General features: G+C 42.2%; 3 protein-coding genes across 5 annotated transcripts in view; 2 read left to right on the top strand and 1 right to left on the bottom strand.

Moving 5' to 3' along the window:
• LOC309511702 (E3 ubiquitin-protein ligase TRIM39-like) overlaps window positions 1-26,427 on the bottom strand; it is a 208,088-nt gene that overhangs the window by 38,292 nt on the left and 143,369 nt on the right. The window lies entirely within an intron of this gene.
• LOC309511707 (uncharacterized protein) overlaps window positions 1-26,427 on the top strand; it is a 169,225-nt gene that overhangs the window by 16,194 nt on the left and 126,604 nt on the right. The window lies entirely within an intron of this gene.
• Window positions 2,464-7,953, top strand: LOC309511694 (uncharacterized protein). The gene is made up of 2 exons (XM_082186945.1): window positions 2,464-7,326; window positions 7,727-7,953. The coding sequence occupies exon 1, from the start codon at window positions 2,495-2,497 to the stop codon at window positions 7,103-7,105; it is 4,611 nt and encodes a 1,536-aa protein (XP_082043071.1). The 5' UTR covers window positions 2,464-2,494; the 3' UTR covers window positions 7,106-7,326; window positions 7,727-7,953.

Here is a 26,427-nt window from a genome sequence, read left to right as displayed (position 1 = left end):
GCACACTTACATGAAGTTAAAATGGTTTAGTCATGTTGCTTTGCTCTCTCTCACTGCAGATGAAGTGTTGTACAGTTAGTTTGAACAGATGTGGATCTCTCAGGCTCTAAGCGGCTGGAGTACGGAGGCTGCTCGTGGCACGAGGAATGTTGTGTTTGTTGCGGCTGTGAGAAGCCCATCGGCGGACAGTCGTTCATCCCAGATAAGAGCGAGTGTTACAAAGGTAGTGCAAAGGCGCTAACTAGTGGCTATTAGTGGATGCGCGGGAAGTGATCCCGCACGTGAAATGCGCGTGAAGAATAACAGCTGCGCTCTCCTCAGGAAGACTGTTAGAAGTCACGGTGCGGTGTTCGTGTTGAACAATAATAACTGTGTACGTCCTTGCGAGAAAAGTGAGTTTCATTTATTCTTTACTTGTTTAAGATTGACTATATATGTAAATATCTAGGAATAATCGAGTATTTGGGTCATAAACCCACTCGAGAGAAATGACGAGTCATACAGGGTAGTTAACATAGATTGAACGTCATTGTAGGATGCTGATGCATGTTATTTGTAACTGATTTCAGTTTTGTGCTCGTATTATACAAACAGATATATCATTATTGTTTACATTACTTTTACATTATTTGTTCTGTAGCGATTATGTTAAGGAATGGTGACTCACATGTTATAAATCACATGTTTAAATTGGTGTATTGTGTTAGATATAATGCTAAGCTGATGGATAGACTTCATCTATAATGCTACTTTATACAATGTTACATTCATTATTGTTTTGTTTACTTTCAGCTACACTACATACACTACACTGCATTTATACCCTCGAATACCTGATGTATACATCCCATTCTTGTTAATCTGAACTGAGAGGCGACTAGGCCTACTTCATTCAAGTCTGCATCTGTAATCAGGGTCTAATGTATGTCTGTGCTGCCGACGATAATTCAGTAAAATGTTTAAACTGATTTCTGCCTCCTGTCCTGCGTTCTGACCGACGCTCCAGGGCGAGAACTATAGCCTCCTAAGCACCTGTGGTCCTTTCTCTAAAACATTTGGTCCTTCGAGCCGGATATCAGTGCTTACCTTGGTTAAGGATGGCTACTTCTAAAGAAATGAGTGAAGCCCTTTCAGAATCTGTGCGTCCAAAACGGCAAATCAGACTGCCGGCCTATTTGTCAGACTACCAAGTGAATATTATAGGCCACAGAGAACTGACTTCCTCTTATACGGAAGATACTGCAGCACAGACTACATTTAGACTTGAAGAGGAGTACAATGCAAGGAGTGATGAAACTGCCAGAATGAGGTACAAAGCAGGTTCAGTGGTGGCCAGACCTGGAAGTCGGTATGTAGAAAGAGATGAGTGGGGAGCCTTTTATACTGAATTAGAGGACATTCAAGCTGACATTGGCCAAGACACTAAGTTCATACAAAGTTTACGTGATCAAGTGCGCCATCATGTGTTATCCAAATACCGTGGGACTTTGGAGGAAACCTCAAGTGCAGATACTCACCTATCACCGAAAGATGACAGAGCCTCTTTTCCTGAAGCAAGGCAGCCACTTTCACACCCTTCTCACTTATCCTCATCAGCTTCCTTCTCTGCAACACCCCAAGTCTCACCACTCCGGTCCCAAGCATCAGCGGTGTCCTTGGCTGAGTCCCATTCAATTACCCATCTAACACCACAGAGACCTAAAACGACAGTGGACAGTCCTCAAGAGGATGAGTCATGGCCTGAACCACCACCTCCAGTATGTGACGATGTCCCTTACAGAGCTAGGAAAGAGCGTGCATTCCCAGTCGCTTACGTTACTTCTGTTAGTTATTCAAACCCAGTGAAACTAGCAGCAGAGAGATTAGTAGCACAGCCCTATATTAGACAGCATGCTCCAGTCAAGGGAAACACATTCCATAATCAATCATTCAGGCCTCACAGAGGGGATATCATGACAAACCCCATGCCATACAATACTCAGGGTCAGGGCAGTCCAACATATCATTCCTTCACCTGTCCTCCGACCACTGCTCCATATTTAACGCCTCATTTTGCACCTTGGCTGGATGTTCCTTTGCCACCTCAGCAACAAACTGTGTATGCTCCACAATCAGTGCAGCAGAGTGACCCATGGCTTACACACCCAGAATGCCATACAATCAGCCACAACACCAGCCTTATGAGATCTTTCCCTTATCGCTGCAAGCACAGGAGAAAGTCTATCTAGGCCCCAAACCACGAATTCCCATGTTGATTCATCGAGACCCTGCGGAGTTCGCCAGGCTGAAGATGTCATTGGAGAATCTATTGCCAGCTGGTGCTACCGAGCTCTTTAAATATCAAATATTGGTAGACCATCTTAAATTAGAGGAAGCCTCCCTTATCGCTGACTCTTACCTGAACTCTGTCACTCCATATTCTGACACAATGACAGCCTTAAATGAGAGATTTGGTCAGCCGCATCAGTTAGCACTTAAAAGAATAGCACAGGTCATGGATGCTCCTGACATCAAGCGAGGGGATCATGAGGCATTCCAAAGATTCGTGCTGCAGAATAGAGCTCTTGTTGGGATGCTGGAAACCCTTGGCGTAGAGGGAGAAGTGGAATTAAAATGTGGTTCACACGTCGCCAGACTGCTTGGTAAACTACCTCCAGAGTTGTGCGCAGACTTTTGCAGACACCTATATTATCAGTCTGATTCAGTGTATACATTACCTGAATTCTCCAAGTGGCTCCAGTACGAAGCATGGTGTCAGGGCTATACCGAACCTCCCAACAAACGAACTTATGAAAGCCGGGCAAAGCCAGCACGCTTCACCAGACCAGCTACTATCCTCCATGGGGCCAAAGCTGCCTCAGAGTCGAAGAGCCCAGAAGCAGGACCTAAATCATTCACCTCAGGCAAGAAAAGAGGGAAAGTGCAACCGTATTGTCCATATTGCGAAAGCTCTGAACATTTCCTAAGTCAGTGCGCTACTTTCCAGACTTTTACTCCTGAGCAGATCCGTAAGTGGATTACTGAGAACAAGAGGTGCATAAGATGTGGACGTCCTCATGCTGTTACAGACTGCACTCTCAAGAAACCCTGCAGTATTTGTCAAAACAAACACCTCCTGATACTACATGCAGTAAATTCTAAGTCAAGTAAAGAGGGCATATGCATGTTGAGCTCCGCAGTTGGCACTGCTTATCTAAATCGACCCACTGACTGCAGCCGTGTATTGCTGAAGGTGGTAAAAGTTCGTCTGCAGTATCATGAACAAGCTCTGGAGACTTATGCTGTACTCGACGACGGTTCAGAGAGGACCATACTCTTATGCGAGGCAGCAAATAAGCTTGGCCTGCGTGGAATTCCTGAGGAACTGGCCTTGAGAACAATCAGGCAAGAAACCCAAGTACTTCAAGGAGCATCTGTCTCTTTCAGTGTTTCCCCTGCCTCACAGCCAAAACGGAATTACCACATTAGTGGAGCCTTCACTGCTCGGAGTCTGGGACTGGCTGATCATTCCTACCAACTAGCTGTCTTGCAGAAAAGGTACAAGCACCTCAGAGGCTTGCCACTTGAGCCCTTTGATAAAGTTCAACCTCTTCTTCTCATTGGAGCTGACCAATCCCATTTGATCACTCCAATAGCACCAGTGCTTTATGGACTACCAGGAGGACCAGTCGCAATACGGACCAGGTTAGGGTGGACGCTACAGGGCCCAGCTAGAGGTCTATCACAGCATCTTAGATCTCAGAACTGTTACCTGACCTCAATAAACACTGAAACAGCTGAACTTCTGAGGAATGTGGAGAAGTTGTGGCAGGTGGACACGCTACCATTCAAGTCAGAGAAACAGGTAACTCGATCACGAGAGGATCAAGAGGCACTTTCACTTCTGGAAAGTAAGACGATCCGTGTGGAGCATAATAAGATCCAGCACTATGCGACCCCTCTGCTACGGAAGAGAAATACCTCCCCTTTCCATGCAACCAAAGATGCTGTCATGCCAAGCCTCCGAGGTACAGAGAAGCGACTCGCTAAAGATGATAACAAAGCCTCAGCATACATTGCAGAAATGAGCAAGCTTGAACTGGCAGGCTCTGTACGTAAGCTATCTGAGAAAGAGGTTGCCCAGAGTGAGGAATCATGGTTCATTCCCCATCATCTGGTACAACATAATGGGAAGAACCGCCTAGTATTCAACTGTTCTTACCAATTCCAGGGCTGCAACCTTAACGAATCTCTCCTTCCTGGACCTACCCTTGGCCCATCACTCCTGGGGGTCTTGCTTCGCTTTCGAGAGCATGCCATTGCGATAAGCGGGGACATAAAGGCCATGTTTCACCAGGTATGCCTTCTGCCTGAGGACAAGCCCCTTCTTCGGTTTGTGTGGAGAAATCTCTGTCGTGATGTGCCTCCTGTGGTCTATGAGTGGCAGGTTCTGCCGTTCGGTACCACATGTTCTCCATGTTGTGCCACTTTCGCCCTCCAAAAACATGTGCACGATCACAGCACAGAGGGAGAAGATGTCAGGAATTCCGTAGACAGGTGTTTCTACGTAGACAACTGTTTACAGAGTCTGTCATCAAAAGCTGATGCCAAAGCTTTGCTTGATAAATTACTTGTACTGTTGGCATCAGGGGGCTTCGAGATCCGCCAATGGGCCAGCAACGCCCCTGACATCCTTAGGCATCTCCCTCTAGAAGCACGCTCCGATAAAGTTGAAATGTGGCTCGCCCAAGATTCTTCTGATGTTCAAGAGTCTACCTTAGGCCTAAGATGGCACTGCCCTACAGATATCATCGGCTATAAACATCGACTGGAGGATTACGGCCCAACCACAATGCGCACTGTGTACCGTACATTGGCCAGACAGTATGACCCTTTGGGGCTAATATTGCCATATACAACTCGGGCTAAGGTGATTGTGCAGCGACTCTGGGATAAACAACGAGAATGGGATGATCCATTACTGCCTGAGGAGCTGCTCCAAGCCTGGAATACATGGGTAGCAGAACTGCCTGAATTATCTCACATCACCTTACCTCGCTGCTATGTTCCCACAACTATGGATCAGCCAGAAGTGATACGAGATGTCCATGTGTTCTGTGACGCCTCTGAGAGAGCATATGGGTCAGTTGCCTACCTACGCTCTGAGGACGTTGAAGGTGGTGTTCACTTGGCATTTCTGCTGGCCAGATCTCGAGTTGCGCCGAAACGACAACAATCCATACCAAGACTGGAGCTTTGTGCAGCAGTCACTGGAGCTCAACTTGCAAAGCTGATAATCAGTGAGCTCACCTTACCTATCAGGAATACCATCTTGTGGTCCGACTCGACCACTGTCCTGGCATGGCTCCAGTCAGATTCGTGTCGATTCAAGGTCTTTGTGGGAACCAGGATTGCTGAGATCCAAGCGATCACAGATCGGCAGGCATGGAGGTACGTGAGATCAACACTTAACCCGGCAGATGATCTGACCAGGGGTAAATCCTTGGTGGAACTAGCACAACCGAATAGGTGGTGTCAAGGTCCATCTTTTCTTTTACGAACCCCTGATGAGTGGCCAGAAGCTCCAGCAGGGACAGTTGGAGAAGATCCTACAGAGCTACGACTTTCCTTGTTCTGCCATTACATCTCAAGTTCTGATAGGTATGTCCCTGATCCCAGCAGGTATGCTACCTGGAATGAACTAGTGGAGGCCACAGCAAGCACCCTTCAGCATGGGGAAGCGGAGCAAGCTGCTTCATCTAGTGCAAGAACTTATCAGCAGGCAGTCTCCCTCATCCTTAAACAGTCCCAGCTCGACAGTTTCCTAGAGGACTATAACCTTCTCAAAGCCAATAAACCAGTTCCTTCCAGTAGCCGCCTCCTTGTTCTGGCTCCTGAGTTTGATGCATCAGAAGAGGTCATTCGAGTTGGTGGACGCCTCCGAAGAGCAGAGGATTTGGATCCTAACTTCAAACATCCTATTGTGCTGGATCCGAGCCACTGCATCACCAAACTGTTAATCCAGGATTTTGACCAGAGATTATGCCATCCTGGACCAGAGCGAGTCTTCGCTGAACTCCGACGGTCGTACTGGATATTGAGAGGGCGTGAGGCTGTTCGGAAGCATCAATATGCTTGTCTGGAGTGCCGGAAGTTAAGATCCAAACCTGTTTCACCGAAGATGGCTGACTTGCCTCCTGCACGACTGCGTTTGTTCAAGCCAGCGTTCTTTTCCACTGGGATGGACTGCTTTGGGCCATTTCATGTGAAGATTGGTAGGCGTACAGAAAAGAGATGGGGCATCTTATTCAAGTGCCTTACCACTCGAGCAGTGCATCTTGATGTACTTACCTCTATCGACACAGATGCCTTCTTGATGGCAGTACGGAGGTTTACAGCACGTCGTGGTACCCCTGCTGAACTTTACTCCGATCAGGTGACAAATTTTAGAGGGGGAGAGAAAGAGTTGAGAGAGGCTTTCACTGTCATGAATCCTAACCTGCAAGGGTTGCTGGCAAAACATCAGATCAACTTCCATTTTAATCCTCCAGCAGCTCCACACTTTGGAGGAGTGTGGGAGCGAGAGATTCGCTCTGTGAAAGCAGCACTTAGCACCACAATTGGAGCACAAAGCGTTCCTGAGGAAGTACTGAGAACGGTTCTAATTGAAGTGGAGGCGATCTTGAATTCCAAACCGTTGGGGTATGTGTCAGCTAACATCTCAGATGTTGACCCAATAACACCAAATCATCTTTTGATGGGGCGGCCCAGTAGTTCATTGCCGCAAGTTGTCTATCAAGATTCTGAACGCCTAAGTCGCAGACGGTGGAGACAAAGTCAGATACTGGTGGATCATTTCTGGGCCAAGTTCATCCGCTACTACTTACCTGGTCTTCAGCTCAGGCAAAAATGGCAGAGGACTACCGAGGACCTTACTGAGGGGTCTGTTGTAATGATGGTTGATAACCAATTACCAAGGGCTCTATGGTTAGTAGGCAGAGTGGTAAAGGTGTTTCCAAGCACCGATGGACATGTGAGAGCCGCTGAGGTAAAGGTTAATGACAAGAGCTTCATCAGACCTGTGGTAAAGCTAATTCAGCTGCCTGAATTGCCCAAGGAGGATTAACAGTCAATTGGAACACATTTACATTGCAAATGTGGGGGCGGCTGTTACAAAGGTAGTGCAAAGGCGCCAACTAGTGGCTATTAGTGGATGCGCGGGAAGTGATCGCGCACGTGAAATGCGCGTGAAGAATAACAGCTGCGCTCTCCTCAGGAAGACTGTTAGAAGTCACGGTGCGGTGTTCGTGTTGAACAATAATAACTGTGTACGTCCTTGCGAGAAAAGTGAGTTTCATTTATTCTTTACTTGTTTAAGATTGACTATATATGTAAATATCTAGGAATAATCGAGTATTTGGGTCATAAACCCACTCGAGAGAAATGACGAGTCATACAGTGTAGTTAACATAGATTGAACGTCATTGTAGGATGCTGATGCATGTTATTTGTAACTGATTTCAGTTTTGTGCTCGTATTATACAAACAGATATATCATTATTGTTTACATTACTTTTACATTATTTGTTCTGTAGCGATTATGTTAAGGAATGGTGACTCACATGTTATAATTCACATGTTTAAATTGGTGTATTGTGTTAGATATAATGCTAAGCTGATGGATAGACTTCATCTATAATGCTACTTCATACAATGTTACATTCATTATTGTTTTGTTTACTTTCAGCTACACTACATACACTACACTGCATTTATACCCTCGAATACCTGATGTATACATCCCATTCTTGTTAATCTGAACTGAGAGGCGACTAGGCCTACTTCATTCAAGTCTGCATCTGTAATCAGGGTCTAATGTATGTCTGTGCTGCCGACGATAATTCAGTAAAATGTTTAAACTGATTTCTGCCTCCTGTCCTGCGTTCTGACCGACGCTCCAGGGCGAGAACTATAGCCTCCTAAGCACCTGTGGTCCTTTCTCTAAAACAGCGAGTTTTACTGTGTGCCCTGTTACGAGGGACGAGGAGGGTTTTGAAAAGTCAGAAGAATTGTTCATTTTGTTGTGGTAGTGAGTTATTTTAGCAGTAGAGAGACATTAGCAGAGAAGCTTGAGAGGAGGGATTTATACAAACCAAGGTCAGCGGGATCTTTCGATTTGCGCCATTTCTTCTTCCAGTCAACAATGTGATCTCACCATCCCAGGATACTCACTGTGGTCAATGTGATCTCACCATCCCAGGATACTCACTGTGGTCGATGTGATCTCACCATCCCAGGATACTCACTGTGGTCAATGTGATCTCACCATCCCAGGATACTCACTGTGGTCGATGTGATCTCACCATCCCAGAATACTCACTGTGGTCGATGTGATCTCACCATCCCAGGATACTCACTGTGGTCGATGTGATCTCACCATCCCAGGATACTCACTGTGGTCAATGTGAGGTCACCATCCCAGGATACTCACTGTGGTCGATGTGATCTCACCATCCCAGGATACTCACTGTGGTCGATGTGATCTCACCATCCCAGGATACTCACTGTGGTCGATGTGATCTCTCCATCCCAGGATACTCACTGTGGTCGATGTGATCTCACCATCCCAGGATACTCACTGTGGTCGATGTGATCTCACCATCCCAGGATACTCACTGTGGTTGATGTGAGGTCACCATCCCAGGATACTCACTGTGGTCGATGTGATCTCACCATCCCAGGATACTCACTGTGGTCGATGTGATCTCACCATCCCAGGATACTCACTGTGGTCGATGTGATCTCTCCATCCCAGGATACTCACTGTGGTCGATGTGATCTCACCATCCCAGGATACTCACTGTGGTCGATGTGAGGTCACAGTGAGCTAAAAGTGTAACCTCAAAGCTCACTCACTGTGCGCTCAAACTGTGAGCTCAGCATTCGAGACCACTGTAAAGTCATTGTGTTAAACTCTCATTCTGTTAGTTTAGTGAGTTTACTGTGATCTAAAATTCCTCTAATAATGGTCAGTTATATCACAAACATCATGTAGAAGTTAATATTTTATTTCCATCAACAAAGTATTTCAAAAATTCAGTTTTCTTGTTTATTTTGTATTCTTTTCAGGTGTTGACATTTGACACAAATATTTGACGGATGCACTCAGATTCTGGTGTGGTTTTGGTGACTCTTTTTCACTTCTTAACCTCTATTTCTTTTTCCCCTTGAAAAGACTTGACATCCTGAAACACAGAGAGCAATATGTTTGATTACTGGTGTGATTTCTGAAGCCAGGTGACTCTACACATGAGCTGGTAAGATGGATGGTTCACATGTACCTGGTCATGTGACAGTACTCTGCTAACACAGGGCCAGGCCACAGTGCATATTAGCATTATAATATCATATGAGCGTATGTGAAATGCAATTAAAGGGACCACCCACCATTTCTCCAGTGTAACAATTCCATGCTGAGTCCAGAACACAACTGTACAGCACAAACGGTTTGCTAAAAAATCCTGCAGTGTCCACGTTTTTCCAGAGTTGAGAAACAGGAACTATAATGTTCCCGGTGACCGACATTTGAACTTCCTCCTCTCAACCGGCTCAACATTTTGAATTCACAATGAGCTCATATATAATATTCACACTGTGAGTGTCACTGTATGAGAATGGTCTCATGATCTCACATGTTGACTGGGATCTGCAGCCCTGAGTTTAGACCGATGCTCGCGGAGAACATCACATGACCGGGGCAGAGGAGGTGACGCGGGCTGGCCTGGAGGAAAGGGGGCAGAAGTTGTCTAAGCAAGATTTTAGAGTGGAGAAAGAGTATCAGTTGCACTGTTAGTATCTGATGATGATGAGATGATTAGTGGGAGTAAGTGTGTCTGAGACCAGAGAGGACAGACGGAGGGAGAGAGTGAGCGAAGGTTACAGTGTGTTGTTCCTCCGGTTGCTGATACTTCTCTCTGTCAGGTTCTTTATAGATATGGAAAAAGACTATTAAAATATTATTTACACTGAGAAAAAAAGTGTTGTTTTAAAGCAAGACACTACAGGCAAAAAAAAAAAAAAAGTTTTTTCATGCACTGGTCAATTTTCAATAGACTGGCTTTTCATATCATATTGTTTCAAACAAGTGGAAACAAAAAAATCCAAAATACACTTTTAAGTGTTTACTTTATGGCACTATATATATTTGCATCTCTAGATTTAAATTACAATTCATATCTTTAAAGGTTGCTTTATTAAAATGAGTTTTTTCTCCTCCAGTTCAGTAGCACTTACACACACCAAACTTTACAGTTTTATTCATATCTATATTCTGAAGGTTTTTACAGAGAGGTTTGTTCATATATCATTTGATATGATATGCCTGATATGTTACAACAATTTATTCCTAAAAACATGATGAAAATGTATTTATTGACAGTATTGGCTGATTTATGGAGTGATAAAAAGAGAAATCCTAAATCCCCTCTCTAAAAACCTTTCATTCTAATATGTCAACGAAATGAAACAAGAATTTTGAACCTGACTTCATCCAATATTCAGATTTTGGTTTCGGAGTTTATGCAACTGAGTGCATAGTTAATTAGAAAATGCCTCATTTGCATATTTAAACATAATATTTAAAAAAAAAAACGTACAAAAATGTTTGGAATTAATAATGTAATCAATCAACACAGGAAGTATGGTGATATTTATTATTGTTAAAATTTTACCCTATTTATGTGTCTTTGCCTTCAAAATTGTTCACTGAAATGTTCTTTGGCAAAGGCTCTTTTTTTCACTGTGAAAACCCCCTTTGGAAACTTTACTTTTAAGAGTGTAAACTACACACATCTGAAGATTCATCTAAAACTGAGTATTTTTTCACTGCCAACCTCGTTAAGTTGTACGCAGTGAATGACAGTGTGTTTGGTCTCGTCTCTTCCAGATCTTGGTTCAGGGTGGCGTTACGTACAGAGACGAGCCCTGGCATAAAGAATGTTTCTTGTGTTCGGGTTGTAAAGTCCAGCTGGCCGGACAGCCTTTCACAACGCAGGGTGAAGATCCGTTCTGTGTGAAGTGCTTCAGTAACCTGTACGCCCAAACATGTGACAAACCCATCACAGGTCAGTGTGTGTTAATGTGTCCTTATAACAAGAGCGCTCTTCATTAGCAGTTCCTTCAGCTGAGAACAGAAACACTGGCAGAAACAAGAGACAGTTGTCACATAAACAGGGTCGTGTGTTTGGAGGCTGTTGAGTGTGTTTGAATAAAGTTCTGCTTGTTCATCGGGGACTCAAGAGTCTCTCATCCACCGGGTCATGACCTATGAGAATATAATATCTAACTCAAATATCAATATCAAATATCTCACTGTTTATATGTTTTAACCTTAGTGTATCATATTTGACTCACATTTCTAAATCATTATCAAAACTTTGCTGAAAACTTCATGCCATCTATTGTATGAGTGATAGTTTATACATTTTAGCAAGTAAAAGGCCTTTTAGTGTAAATTTAACTATAACGTCCCCCTTCAGGTCGTGATTCACGGGTCTTTTTGCTGTGAAATCTTGATTTTTTTTAAGTAAATGTAAGAATAACGTTTATATTGTTATTAATATTTCAAGATAAACTGGACTGAAGCAACTTTTATTTGTTACATTTATTTGTTCATCTCTCAGTCATCATTGTATTGCATTATACGTTTTGCCTCCCACAATAAAAACTACAGAGATTTGATCATAAAACTAAGCATTTAAATATCATCTAACTAAGACATTATTGGGAGATATTGAGTGACAACTGATTTTTACATGCATTTCATGCTGTCCGCTACACTGTTATAAAGATCTCAATGATTTACATTACAAACAATCAGAATTTCATCCATTTATGGGGCATATAAATATCAGCAACAACAAATTGCATGTTTTTACTCAGTTTGGACCTTTGAATAAAATTGAGGTGTTTTTTTCCCTCCAACTATATGAGCTTCATATTCTCACTGTTTTTTTTTAAATATAAATATTGTCCATTTAAAAAATTTATATATATATATAATACATCAATTTATTTAGATTTTCTCATCCTCATGTCGGTCCAAACCCCAATGACTTCTTCTATGGAAAACAAAAGAAGATATTACGCAGAATGTCCATGTTGCTCTTTTTCATTTAATGAAAGTGAATGGAGACTGGGGCTGTCAAGCTCCACACATAAAAAAATTACAAAAGTAGTCAAGCAAAACATGACTTAAACATAACATACAAGTTGTGTAAACCATGTTGGGTCTTTTTGTCATTTAATAAAAGCTCAACAGCCCCAGTCCCCATTCACTTTCATTATGTCTAGAAGAACTTCTTTTGTTGCACAGAAGTAAGCAATATAAGTTTGGAACAACATTGAGTAAATCATCTTTAGCAGAACAACACTGTAAAAAAAAATCCATAAAAAACAGAAAAGTTGTGTTTACAGTGAAGTTTACAGACTTTCCTGTTAACCATAAATCACAACACAATGCAATGCAGAATTCAAAACACGGGTAAAACACTGTGAAACATCAACACGGAATATTCCTTCATTAACACATTGTGCCATATTTTTACAGACTTTTCTTAGAGTGCATCCTTATCAATGTTAATTAACAATTTAAATGATGTTCATATGAAATTATGATAATGTTGTTATAGAGATTTTAGAAACGGCTGCTCAAAATGAAACTCCTCTCAATGTTTTTGTCAGGTTTTGGAGAAGGGAAGTACGTGTCGTTTGAGGATCGTCAGTGGCATCAGTCGTGTTTTAAGTGTTCTGAGTGTTCGGTGTCTCTGGTCGGCGCTGGATTCTTCCCCGACGGGACAAAGATTCTCTGCAAAAACTGCAATGCCAAATAATTCAAAACTGCTTCTGTAGATGTGCTGAAGAACAGAGCGCTGTAGAAACACATTTATGAAACGTTTGACATCATTTATACATGTATGATATACATGATATACATTTAGGTGTTACATTCTCCCAAATCTGTATGTTAAAAATCTCTAAACTAGAACAACACATTAGATTGTGTAAATGTATTTCACAGTTTAAATGATAAACTCAGATAATTTGAACCGAACGTGTTTCGTGCCAAAGTGACTCAGTTTTGATTTTACGTTTGAGTAATTTTCCATGTGTTTGCATTAACATCAGGCCTTTAAATTCCCTCCAACAGCAACATTCCTCAATGAAACTTACATCTGAACAAAACACACACTGAGTGTTAATATGTGAGGTGTGTGTTCAGCGAGACAGGATTGAATCATGTAATGATGCATTAGAATCTGGACAGAAAATGTTGTTTGTATTAAACAGTGAATTTTACAGTGCACTATTTTAATGCACATGCATTAGTGTTTTATCCATTCATTTTAATAATTCTCAAATGAAATATTCACATATTAATTATGATTTAACAGATGGCTTCCTATTTGTGTTGCTTTCAAAAGAATACTTTTAACTTTGTTTTTAAATGTTTGATGTATTTGTATATATGAATGGCTTCTGTAAAACTGATCCTGTGTTGTGTTTCCTTTCATAAAATGTTTGTTACATAATAAACAACAACTTTCAAATATTTGAGGTTCAGTAAAATTATGTTTTCTATTTTTTTTAAACTATACATGTACATATACATTTCTGAGACAAAATGTCTGATAAAATATGCAGTTTAATATAAGAATATAAGGTTATGGAAATCCTGCATAGCCTATATAACTCAACTCTAACCAGGGCCGGCGCGTGCACTTCTGCCGCTCTAGGCGAAAAACATTTGTGCCGCCCCTAGGGCTGGTCCGAATACCATTTTCTGAGCTTCGAAGCTGCGGTAGTAATGAACATCGAATATTCAAAGCTTCGAGAGGGTGCTGAACATATTCTTCAATCTAATAAAGGCAGGAATCCCTATGTGTCTATGTCCGTTTGCATTTTGATTATTTCGAGAACCGTTCATCCAATCGACTTCACAAGGGAGTGCAGTGTAGCATTTGGTGGTGCAATATAGATGGACACGCGAGACACGACACGTTCAGAATTAATAAACTTTTAGTAAACTACAGAACACCGCGAGCGGGAAGCGGCGCACCTCAAGCGGGCAGGGCTTATATAGGCTACTTGACGCACGCTGCACTAGCAATATAAAACGCACACACACATGTCTGTTAAATTAAGCAATACTTTAAGGTAGTCTATATTTTTCTGACTGGACCGTTCGGTATTTATGGAAGGGGCCACCGGAGGAAAATAGGGGAGGGTCTATATAAAATAGGGGAGGGATTACTAAAACAAAATATGTTTTAGTAATTCTTCTATAAATTACACTGTGCAAACCAAAAGATATATACCCACCGGATGAATAAAGATCGGCCTCCACAGAACATAAAATATTATTTTTATTTTATTTTTCGTGTTCGCATTTATGTGAAAAAAAAAAAAAAAAAAAAAAAACAATGTTATGGGCGTGACAGTTCTCCATTACGGACATGACTGCTCTGAAAGCGACTTTAAAAATTTCACAGAGACCTCAAACAGAAAGCACAAAGCCTTTCTTTAAATTGAATTTAGTTTTTTTATTAATTGTATCTTAATTTTAATCAATGTTTCATCTGGATTTAATAAATAAGAAGTACATATAGTAGAAAATAGATCATCACGGAGGCGTGGGCGAGTGAACTGGACTCTTGTCTCATAAATGAACCGAAACTCAGCGTAAGGTAGGCTATGCTACTTGCCTCACAGACCTGAGAAATATATAGAAAGCTTGAAATGTCTACTTTTAAACAGAACAATTAAAAAAACAGACTGCTTTCTGCTTATGAAATGTGCATTTCTCTCTGGCGCGTTCTGAGAAGATCGCGACGCATCGTCAACTTCATCTTTGCAGTCGACACAGAAAACACTTGTTTATTAATAAACAATTAAAATGTTTCCTTGCTATATTTGACATATGAATAATCATTACTTTTGCTGGTTCTTTGTGACAGCTTTTAGATGCTTTATTGGCAGCGCCACCCACATGTTCACCATCAGCACCGAAAACATGATTTTTTTTTCAAATCTAAAATCAAAAATCGTGATACGAACCGAATCGTAGGTTTGGTCTATCGTTACAGCCCTAGTAAGATGAGAAAGCAAGAGTTTATGGTTTAAAAAAAACAATAAAAAAACAAAAAAACAATGGCTATCTGAACCTTTGCCAAGCGCAAACCAGTACAGAAGTAGGATAATCAATAAATTATCGGGGAGGGTCATGCCTTTTTTCACAATCATTTTGGAGGGTCATAGAAAAATGTATTGCTGGCGAAGGGAGGGTCATGTCTTTTTTGACAACAGATCTCAAAACTCCTCCGGTGGCCCCTTAAATAAAAAACGAACAGTCTCTAACAAATTACTGACACAGTAAAGGGTAGATTTAAATTAAGAAAAACAAAATTTAAATAAAGAAAAACAAAATTTAAATAAAGAAAAACAAAATTTAAATAAAGAAAAAAACTAAATGTAAAATTTAAATAAAGAAAAAACGAAATTTAAATAAAGAAAAAACGAAATTTAAATAAAGTAAAACGAAATTTAAATAAAGAAAAACGAAATTTACATAAAGAAAAACGAAATTAAGTTAAATTAAAATCGAGATTAATTTAGATTGATAATAATGGGTAAAAAGGCTAATAGCCTATATTTTGTTTCTATTGTTATATTTTCCACAATGTCAAAGCAACGCAGCTTAACCCAAAACACAAGCTCAGGCATGCACTTCTGTCCATACAAACTCCGCTGTTCTGCGCTCTAGCCAGAGAACACTCCCGTTGCAGGAACACTTTAGGCCAAGAGGAAGCAAATATATATACTATATGCGTAGGTGGATGTGATCGGGGATTTTGGCTGTGTAACATTTAAAGCCACTTAAATTAACGAAATGACTCAAATAAAGATTCGTTCATTTTTATGAACGAGATCGAACAAGAGAGTCAGTAAAATTATCCGAACTTCCCATCACTCAGTCATGAGTCATGACTCGTGAGAGCAGGGGGCGGGGCGGGGCGGCGCGGGGCGGGGCGGGGCGGCGCAGCGGCAGCTCAGCAAATCATATAGCCTATTTTGTGAATTGTTCATTCCCGATTGGTACACATTTTGCCGCCCTTACAAAAGTGCCGCTCTAGGCAATTGCCTAGTTCGCCTATATGGACGCGCCGGCCCTGCACACATGGCACACATATGGTTTCTGATGAATAGCTTTATTGTGTTTAGTCAGATTTACTATAAATACAAATGCAAAATGTAAAATAAAAAATGCCTGTAATTTGGCCTGTATTTCATTACTCATTTAAAACATTTAATAGACCTACATGTCTCCATAATATAATAAATTTGTAGACAAATAGCATTACTTTTACTTGGCCTATTTCTCAATAAAAATATGTAAAAATATTTAAAACAAGATCAGACTGAATTGAGGAGCACTATTTTTAAATTGGTTTTAAATTGTTTTATCTTGCTCATCTTGTTTTTTCACAATAATTTTTTAGATATTTAAACAAAAACAAAAAAACAATACATGTTGAAAATATGATTTTTGACAGTGTGAAATGAGAAAGCACCTTCTGCTTGGACAAGAGAAAGATATGGAAGAGTTCCTGCTCCCATTGCATTGTCTTTCTTATGTCGCCGCCTGTAAGTCTATGGCAGTGCTGACTACGCCACCCGCTGGACAAGACTGGTGAGAGCAAGGGGACTCTATTTTACAAAGAAGCACACACAGGCTTGGCTTAGCAAAGTAAAAAGATACAATCTTTATTTTATCTTAGTTAAAAAGGAGTCGCTTTTGGTTGTCAATAAATAACACACAAATCCATCATTTAACATAGGGATAAGCCACAGGTGGGGGGGCCACCGGAATACAAGCTTGACCAGGCCTAGGTTTCAATACCACACGTGAGCTAAGGCACACCACTTTAGAGTAGAACGAACACTACAAACTCAGCTTACACAACACGGCAATCATGATCTTTGAGCTATTTCAAAAGACGCACACTTCACAGCATTACACTGCACACATCGGCTCCAAATGGGTGAAACACTCTAAGGAAAGCAGGCTAGATCCCGGTGGGCTAGTCTATCCTATGGGCCCAATCCACACCGAGGCTATTACTAGGGAAGGGGGGTGAGACAAACTGTCACAGTGTCTGGTTTGTGTTCCCTTGGTCTCCACTAGAGGTCCTCTTCCCCCACGGTGTCATTCACATCATGAACTGCATTTCCCACAATCCTTGTCTGCACTCATCATTGATCATTGTACACAGCTGTTTCCCGTTCCCTTGTTAGTTCTGTGTGTATTTATACCCTGCCTGTTTTATCACTCGTTCTGGTGTCCTTGTTTTATGTCACCTGCTTCTCTGTGTTCTTCATGCCTGTTTATTGTGTTTTGGACTGCTTATATGGATTACGACATTTTGCCTGTTATTGGATTATGATACGGATTACCCTAAATAAAACTGCGTTTGGATTATCACTAGTGGTGGGCAGATCGAGGCTTAGTGAAGCAATGAAACAGTTGAACCAAATGGGCCATATTGTTTCGAGGCTTCGAATCAATCCGACACCCGTCTCAACGGTGACACCTAGTGGTCACTTGCAGGTGTTGATCTGAAACAACCTTGACGAGCCATTAAAAAAATGTGTGGTTTTTTTATTATTGTATTTTTCTAATATGTGAAGCTTGTAACCTATTCATGGATTTCATCCGGTCCCTTTCCACAGGTGTATTAATCAAGCACAATGCAGTCTGCATTCATAATCTAGGTGCTTGATTTTATACACCTGTGGAAAGGGACCGGATGAAACCCATGAATAGGCTCCTGTGCATAATGTTATTTTGGTCCTGCAAAATGAATATTAATAAAAGAAATCAAGCCACAATGTCTCACTTTTTTAGAGATTTTTATTAAAAAATATTAATTTCTCTGCTGTGGAAGGACTTAGCCTACTTCTTTTTTTTTACAGATAATTTCTCCAGCCTTTGAAAAAATCCTCTCACAATGGACACTTGTTGCTGGCATGCAAAGATATTTTTTAGCTAGGACATACAAATGAGGAAAGATTACTGCTCTCTCTTTCCAGTAAGTTAGTGGATCATGAGTTCTGGGCAAATACGCAAATTTCAAATTCTCCTCAAATGGCGCATCATGGATGATGTATTGTTGCAGTAGGCTAGCAGCCGATCACAATACACACATCTCATATTTAGGGTTTCTAAACGGAAATGCTCCCACACCATAGATGTACTCTTCTGTGGAGCCTCCATTTTATCTATCTATCTATCTATGTATCTATCTATATGAATCTATCTATGTATCTAGATATGTCTCTATAATCTATCTATGTATCTAGATATGTACCTAGATATGTATCTAGATATAATCTATGTATCTATATATGTATCTATCTATAATCTATATATGTATCTATAATCTATCTATATATGTATCTATCTATTAATCTAGCTTGCTATATATATTTATATCTATGTATCTATTAATTTGTCACTATATACTCTGTCTGTCTCTAGCCTATCAGTCAATGTGTTGTGTAAATTTAAATGTAAGCCTTAAGCCTATAACTAATCAAATCGCACTATGCCACTATATCACCAAAAATCCGCTATCTCAAAATCAAACTCCTCTCACAAAAACCCACGAGGTCAATATGCGTTGATTTCACTTTTATACAGATGTGCGATTGTGTGGTCTGTAACGACAATGACTATGACATGCGGCCACATGCTGTTCAGAGACAACGAGTTTGTTCATGGCGCCTCCAAGTCTGCTTGAACGGTCAAAATTGCATCTTTGTGGCTCCCCCGAGGGACATTTGAGTCACATAAGGAAACCCTGTTTTGGAGAATCCCCTCTAAAACCCCCATTTCAGCATGGACTCCCTGTGACTTTTATAGACTCGTGACATTCCAGAACACACACACACATACACACACACACACACACACACACACACACACACACACCAACATCCTTTTGTGTTTAACTTTTAAGTATGTAACTCAGGCTTGTATCTGAACTTCCTGTATGCATGTGTGATTAATGTTGTTTTGATCATATAGTTATGATCTTCGAGTGTTTGGCTCTGAAAGGTATTTTTAAAGAAGGTTCCTCAATAGTGGTTTTGTAACCCTACCTCAGACCATAAAACTTTACGACCCAGGAAAGCAGACATTCCCAGCAGTCACGTCCCAAACACACCACACACAGACCCACAGATTTTCCCTTTGACTTACCATAGGACATTACCAAAATGTTGATATATTTCTGAGGTGCCTTTTGTTATGACCATGTCATATTGGGGTGTCTACGATTTTGTCATGTGGTAATCAAGACTTTAAATGTGTGTAATTCTGCATATCTCCTGTATCTTTGCATTGCTACAACCTTCATGGGATGCGTTTGATGTCTTTGTAATTCTCTTAATCTAACGGAGTTGAATTCCGATAGCAGAATTCAGTGATGCGCATTGTTTTATAAGTTCATATGTCTGGAGAAAATCCTCTCAAGTTAAAGTCAATCATGACTCATTCGAGTGGGCGTGTCTAACCGGACAAAGGAATCTTCCCGCTCGAAAATTCTCGACAGCTGATTCGTCCTACACGAAGGAGGGGACGGCACATGGGACACTGATAAAAGTCCAAACCTTCAGTTTCCTCGCTCTCTTATCTCTTCCAGCTCTCATCCAACTTCTCTTGACCCTCTTCCTCGGCACAGCGCTTCTCCAAAGGAACATCTGGAGGAGGCCCTGGCCTTCTCCATCGAGCGAGCACATGTTCGAGTCGTAGCTGCGTCCCTTGCAACTAAGATTTCCAGCCTCTCCCATCCCGGGAGACGAATCTGAACTTTCTCGGTAACGTTAAATTCAAGTGAGCCTTTACATCGTCTTGCTAAACGACCCAGAAGACGAAGCTAGACGCAAACCAGCCGGACACGCGCACGCGCGCCCCCTCTTCAGCACCACACTGAAAGAGCACAGAATCTTGCACGTAACGTAACTCTCTCTAAACGCTGATTTCAGGTGTCCAGGTCTTAGGTCTGTGAACTAAGTTACCCTCTATCTTCTCTCTATATCTTTCTTTCTTTCATTTCATTTTCATTCTGATCACGCTATGTTTATGTTTTTGTTCGGTTAAATGTTTGTTTGTTTGTTTGCATTTTTACGTACGTTTATGTTTGTAGTTTATATAATCTCTAGTGTGTGCCATTTTATTAATAAACCCATTTATACTTTTAATTGTCTCTGTGTTTGAAAACCCACCTTATAAAAGTCAATGAAACTAAAAGATCTAAGCTACAAGCTCGATATTGACTACCTTGAGTAGTTTTAATTCATAAACTCAGAAAGTTTGATATTCGTGGCCAGAAGATAAAACTTTCTTGGAGTTTGAAAAGGGATACCCCCTTCTTAACTGTAATGATCAGACAGTACAGAACAAGGTAATCTCGATAATTGATAAAATAAATGTACATGCGACTTATGAATTATGACCATGAGTCATAATTATTAATATGTCCAAAATTCCCTATATTCTTGAGCTAATTCACATTTACCCAGAGTCGTTATTGTTACAGGTCTGTTCCCGACCGTGTCAATCAAACGCTGATTCGGCGGACCGCACCTGATGAAACACTTAGTAAAACACTTCAAGGCTTCGTTTGGCCATAGTCACGTGACATGGGTGTTTTGAATCACGCTTCGGATCAGTGTTTCGAAACATCTGCGCTTCGGGATCTCGCAAAGCTTCGGAACGACTGTTTCGCGTCAGCCATCCCTAATTATCACCTTTTCCTTCGAGTGCGTGTCATGACAGAAGGATACCAGCACAATGGATATATCCAGCAGTACGGGTTTCCGTATCAGTCCCCCAGCTACTGAGAAGGAGAGGAGGGGACGTTTTAGGAATTTAATGGATTTACGCCAGCAGGGCCAGTCGGTGGGTGGACTTTCTCAATTTTTTTGGACACTTTCGAGAGATTTGGGTTACAATGATGCGGCACTAAAAGACCTGTTTAACAACTGCCTTGACAACCCTTTACCTCGTTGTGAGATGATGGGGCTGGAGACTTTGGACTTTTGGGGGTTCACAGATTATTTGCGGAAGCGCAGCCATTGGATTACGTCAGATCCGTTGGTTTCTTCTGACAGGAGGGCTGAGTCCACATCGGCGGTTTTTGACGGGAGGATGGACCCTGAGCCGGTGTCTGTTCCTGAGCCGGTGTCTGTTCCCATCATTATGCCACAGTCTCACCCTCGTTAACGGAGGAAGTGGAAGGCGTTCCTCGTTCCTCACTCCACGTCCATGGTCCCCGAGCAGCCCGCTGTCGTCCTGGAGGCCGTGCCCGAGCAGCCCGCTGTCTTCCCGGAGGCCGTGCCCGAGCAGCCCGCTGTCTTCCTGGAGGCCGTGCCCGAACAGGCCGCTGTCTTCCCGGAGGCCGTTCCCGAGCAGCCCGCTGTCTTCCCGGAGGCCGTCCCCGAGCAGCTCGCCCTGCCGGCCCCGCCCAAGCTGCTCGCCCTGCCGGCCCTGCCCAAGCTGCTCGCCCTACCGGCCGCGCCCTGGCCGCCCGAGGGAACCCGCTTCTCTGTGTTCTTCATGCCTGTTTATTGTGTTTGGGACTGCTTATATGGATTACGACCTTTTGCCTGTTATTGGATTATGATACGGATTACTCTAAATAAAACTGCGTTTGGATTATCACCTTTTCCTTCGAGTGCGTGTCGTGACACAAACAAAAAGAAACCGCTAGCCGGTGGCCACAATCAGTTCACTAACACAAATCTTCTTGTAGTTCACTAACTACAGCCCACCGGCTAGTGGAAATAAATAAATAAACAACACGGAAAAGTGTCTAAAAAGCAGCACCTGCACACTTCCATGAAGTTAAAAATGGTTTTGTCATGTTGCTTTGCTCTCTCTCACTGTAGATGAAGTGTTGTACAGTTAGTTTGAACAGATGTGGATCTCTCAGGCTCTAAGCGGCTGGAGTACGGAGGCTGCTCGTGGCACGAGGAATGTTTTGTTTGTTGCGGCTGTGAGAAGCCCATCGGCGGACAGTCGTTCATCCCAGAAAAGAGCGAGTTTTACTGTGTGCCCTGTTACGAGGGACGAGGAGGGTTTTGAAAAGTCAGAAGAATTGTTCATTTTGTTGTGGTAGTAAGTTATTTTAGCAGTAGAGAGACATTAGCAGAGAAGCTCGAGAGGAGGGATTTATACAAACCAAGGTCAGCGGGATCTTTCGATTTGTCCCACTTCCAGTCAACAATGTGATCTCTCCATCCCAGGATACTCACTGTGGTCGATGTGAGGTCACAGTGAGCTAAAAGTGTAACCTCAAAGCTCACTCACTGTGCGCTCAAACTGTGAGCTCAGCATGAGAGACCACTGTTAGTGAGTTTACTGTGATCTAAAATTCCTCTAATATTGGTCAGTTATATCACAAACATCATGTAGAAGTTCATATTTTATTTCCATCAACAAAGTATTTCAAAAATTCAGTTTTCTTGTTTATTTTGTATTCTTTTCAGGTGTTGACATTTGACACAAATATTTCTATTTGACGGATGCATTCAGATTCTGGTGTGGTTTTGGTGACTCTTTTTCACTTCTTAACCTCTATTTCTTTTTCCCCTTGAAAAGACTTGACATCCTGAAACACAGAGAGCAATATGTTTGATTACTGGTGTGATTTCTGAAGCCAGGTGACTCTACACATGAGCTGGTAAGATGGATGGTTCACATGTACCTGGTCATGTACTCTGCTAAAACAGGGCCAGGCCACAGTGCATATTAGCATTATAATATCATATGAGCGTATGTGAAATGCAATTAAAGAGACTGTAAGGCCCGCAATATTGGTCCAATTGCCGGTTCGCCAATACACGGGGAAGGTATCACGTGTTCTGTCCTCACTCGTGCAAAGTATTGGTTGGTTAAATTTGTAATACATTGATCATATGTATTTACTTGTTACTTCATCTGACTCCATAAATGAAAGGTTTTAATAACATCTGTGCCTCACTAAAAGTGAGCGAATGTATGACTATTCCTTTTAACCATTAAATGAACAATGTCAAAATCAGTTAGAATAATCGCATGTAACAATTTAATATTTCAGATATCAGAGATCAATTCCACAATCAATTCAAATATCTAGTAAATGGTTATACATTGGTTACACCAACGAATCTTACCCAGCTTGTACCTGAGAGAGAGAGAGAGAGAGAGAGAGAGAGAGAGAGAGAGAGAGAGAAATCACCTATTCCATTCGTGTCCAACAAAGAAGAGCCCAGAGAGGGCCAGAATACCTTCCTTTATTCTCTCCTGACCAGGTGACATGGGGGATGGGGGAGACCACCCTCAAATGGCTTCTATCCCTCAGAAGGGGGGTTGCCTTATCTGGCCTTATCTCTAAACCAGTTTTCTCTAAACTTCTCTAAACCTTATTTCCTTTTATTTTATCTATCTGGATATGAGATATCTGTACCACTCACTTTGAGACATTTCAAATGTCACCAAAAGCATAACAGTCAATGATAAACATTCGCATTAAACCATGTTCTTGTGTGAGTTCTTTGTTGTTTCTGAGAGGAAGTCAGGTGGTATGGGGAGGTCAAATGTTAATTAGCCATCCGGGCCCTTTTGTCCCATAAATCAGGCCTCAACTAGTATTTTCAGTCTTACAAGGCCACCCACCATTTCTCCAGTGTAACAATTCCATGCTGAGTCCAGAACACAACTGTACAGCACAAACGGTTTGCTAACAAATCCTGCAGTGTCCACATTTTTCCAGAGTTGATAAACAGTGACCGACATTTGAACTTCCTCCTCTCAACCGGCTCAACATTTTGAATTCACAATGAGCTAATATAATATTCACACTGTGAGTGTCACTGTATGAGAATGGTCTCATGATCTCACGTGTTGACTGGGATCTGCAGCCCTGTGTTTAGACCGATGCTCGCGGAGAACATCACATGACCAGGGGCAGAGGAGGTGACGCGGGCTGGCCTGGAGGAAAGGGGGCAGAAGTTGTCTAAGCAAGATTTTAGAGTGGAGAAAGAGTATCAGTTGTGTAATATCTTGGGTTTAGAACAAGACGCGTAGACGGTGGTTTGAATACTCAATAACGTTTACTGAAAAACAGCTGAACATCAGCAGATACACTCACTGCTCTGCAGCTCACTTCCGAGCTTCCTGATTCCCCCTAACCACGTGATCCCAAAGAACCAATCACATAACAGCACTTCACAACATGAGAAACCCAGTCTACTACATTCCTCCCCTTTAAGTTTAATACCTGTTTACTAAAATTAACAACCTTAACTCACTAGGTCATCATGAACCAGGAACAGTCCTTCAACTCTGCTTTTCTTTTTTTTTTTACTGCCTCAATTTAACACCTTACAAGTCCAGTCTCTTGGGAGCATTTCTAAGTCTCTCTGGATTTCTCCTTGGCTGCACTCCTGGAGGTACAGTGGCAGTGCTGTTATGGCTGCCCAGAGGAGACGTAACATTTCCTGACCATGCTGGGCCCAGGCCGACGCCCTCCTCTGAAGTGTCGGAGTCAGGCAGTTTCACTCCACTGGCCGATACTAGGTCAGGCTCTGGTGAAGCATCTGATGTAAAGTTTTGGCCCTCAAAAAGTATGCATGGCTCCAGTTCCTTGAGTTCTCCTCTTCTTCCCAGCATGTGGTCAACATGAACGGACCGCTGTTTGTTTCCTTCCCAGACACGGTATGTCACAGGACCTAAGCGCTTTATGACAGTAGCGGCAGTCCATTTCTCTTCTCCTCCCCTGAAATTTTTCACTCGGACTTGGTCGTTTTCCTGAAACTCTCTCAATTTCAGTCTCTCTTTGTCATGATACAACTTTTGTTTTGCCTGCTGGTGCTCTATAGTGCGTGACATATCTGGTCTCAAAAGACTGAAACGGGTGCGAAGCTCTCTCTTTAAAAACAGCTCAGCTGGAGAGCGACCTGTGACTGAGTGCGGCGTAGCCCTGTACATGAGCAGAAAGTTTGACAGCCTGTGCTGCAGCGAGATGCTGGGCTGTCCACTTGCATCTAGAACCTGCTTCACAAGAGCACGCTTCAGTATTTGCACCGACCTCTCAGCCGCTCCATTCGATGCTGGATGATATGGTGGGACCAGAGTTTGTTTTACTCCATTTTTGTCAAGGAACTGCTTGAATTCTGCGGAGACAAACTGGGGTCCATTATCTGACACGACCTCTTCCGGAAGACCATATGCCGCAAATAGGTTGCGCAACACCTCTATGGTTCGGCTTGACGTTGTGGAGGTCATGTGGAAAACCTCCAGCCATTTAGAATGACTATCCACTATCACTAGGTAGTACTGTCTATCCTTCTCCGCGAAGTCCAGATGGATCCTCTGCCACACTCTGACAGGCCACCGCCAGGGATGGAGCGGTGCCACCGAAGGTACCTTCTGCACTGCTTGACACACTGCACAGTTTTGGACCATGTTCCCAATCTCGCCATCCAATCCTGGCCACCATACATAACTGCGAGCTAGGGCCTTCATCTTACAGATGCCCGGGTGTTCATGGTGCAGGTCTTTGAGAATCTGCGGCCGGTGCTTTTGAGGAACAATGACTCTGAGACCCCACAAAACACAACCTTGATCTGCTGACAGCTCATGCCTCCTGACAAAGTACGGTTTCAGGCTTTCATCATTCAGGTAATTAGGCCATCCATTCATAGTATAGCTCCAAACCTTGCTCAACAATGGATCTCTGCTGGTGCTTACTTTTATGTCCTGAGCTGTTACTGGCAACTCTTCCACATGCGAGAAGTAGAAAATGTTGGATTCATGTGCCGTGTTGTCCAACTCAGTCACGGGAAGTCTGGACATAGCATCAGCATTAAGGTGGTCTGACGACTTCTTGTATTCCAGCTCATAACTGTAAGCCATGAGAATCAACGCCCAGCGCTGCATGCGCAAAGCTGCCAATGTCGGCACCGCTGATTTTGGCCCCAAAATAGCCAGCAAGGGTTTGTGATCAGTGATGAGAGTAAATTTGCGTCCATATAGGCCGCTGTCAGTAGCCTAAAAGAGGCCTAGAAATAGGGTTTCGTTCCACCAAGTGGGGCACTACTTTTTCTTTTGCTCAATATGTTCAACGTTAATAAAAGGTATCCAAGAAAAAAGTTCTCCACGCATTTTCCTGCAGTTAATGAGAAAAGTGTATTTATTGGCGCACTATATTGACTGCGTATTGAGACGTCTAAAACGGTTGAGCTCGATTTTCAACCAATCAGCATCGAGAATGTAAGTAGGTCACAGCCGAAATCAAGCCAATATCACTACGCACATGTAAACAGAGGAGGACGTAAGCAGCGCAT

The sequence above is a fragment of the Leuciscus leuciscus genome (assembly GCF_965113295.1).
Source record: "Leuciscus leuciscus genome assembly, chromosome: 12".
Taxonomy (NCBI): Eukaryota; Metazoa; Chordata; class Actinopteri; order Cypriniformes; family Leuciscidae; genus Leuciscus; species Leuciscus leuciscus.
Note: the sequence above shows the minus strand (reverse complement) of the source record. Positions and strands in the feature narration are given on the sequence as shown.

Bases quoted from the DNA above. Each gene is read 5' to 3' on its own strand.
- LOC309511694 (XM_082186945.1), top strand. From the start codon at position 2,495: ATGGATGCTCCTGACATCAAGCGAGGGGATCATGAGGCATTCCAAAGA.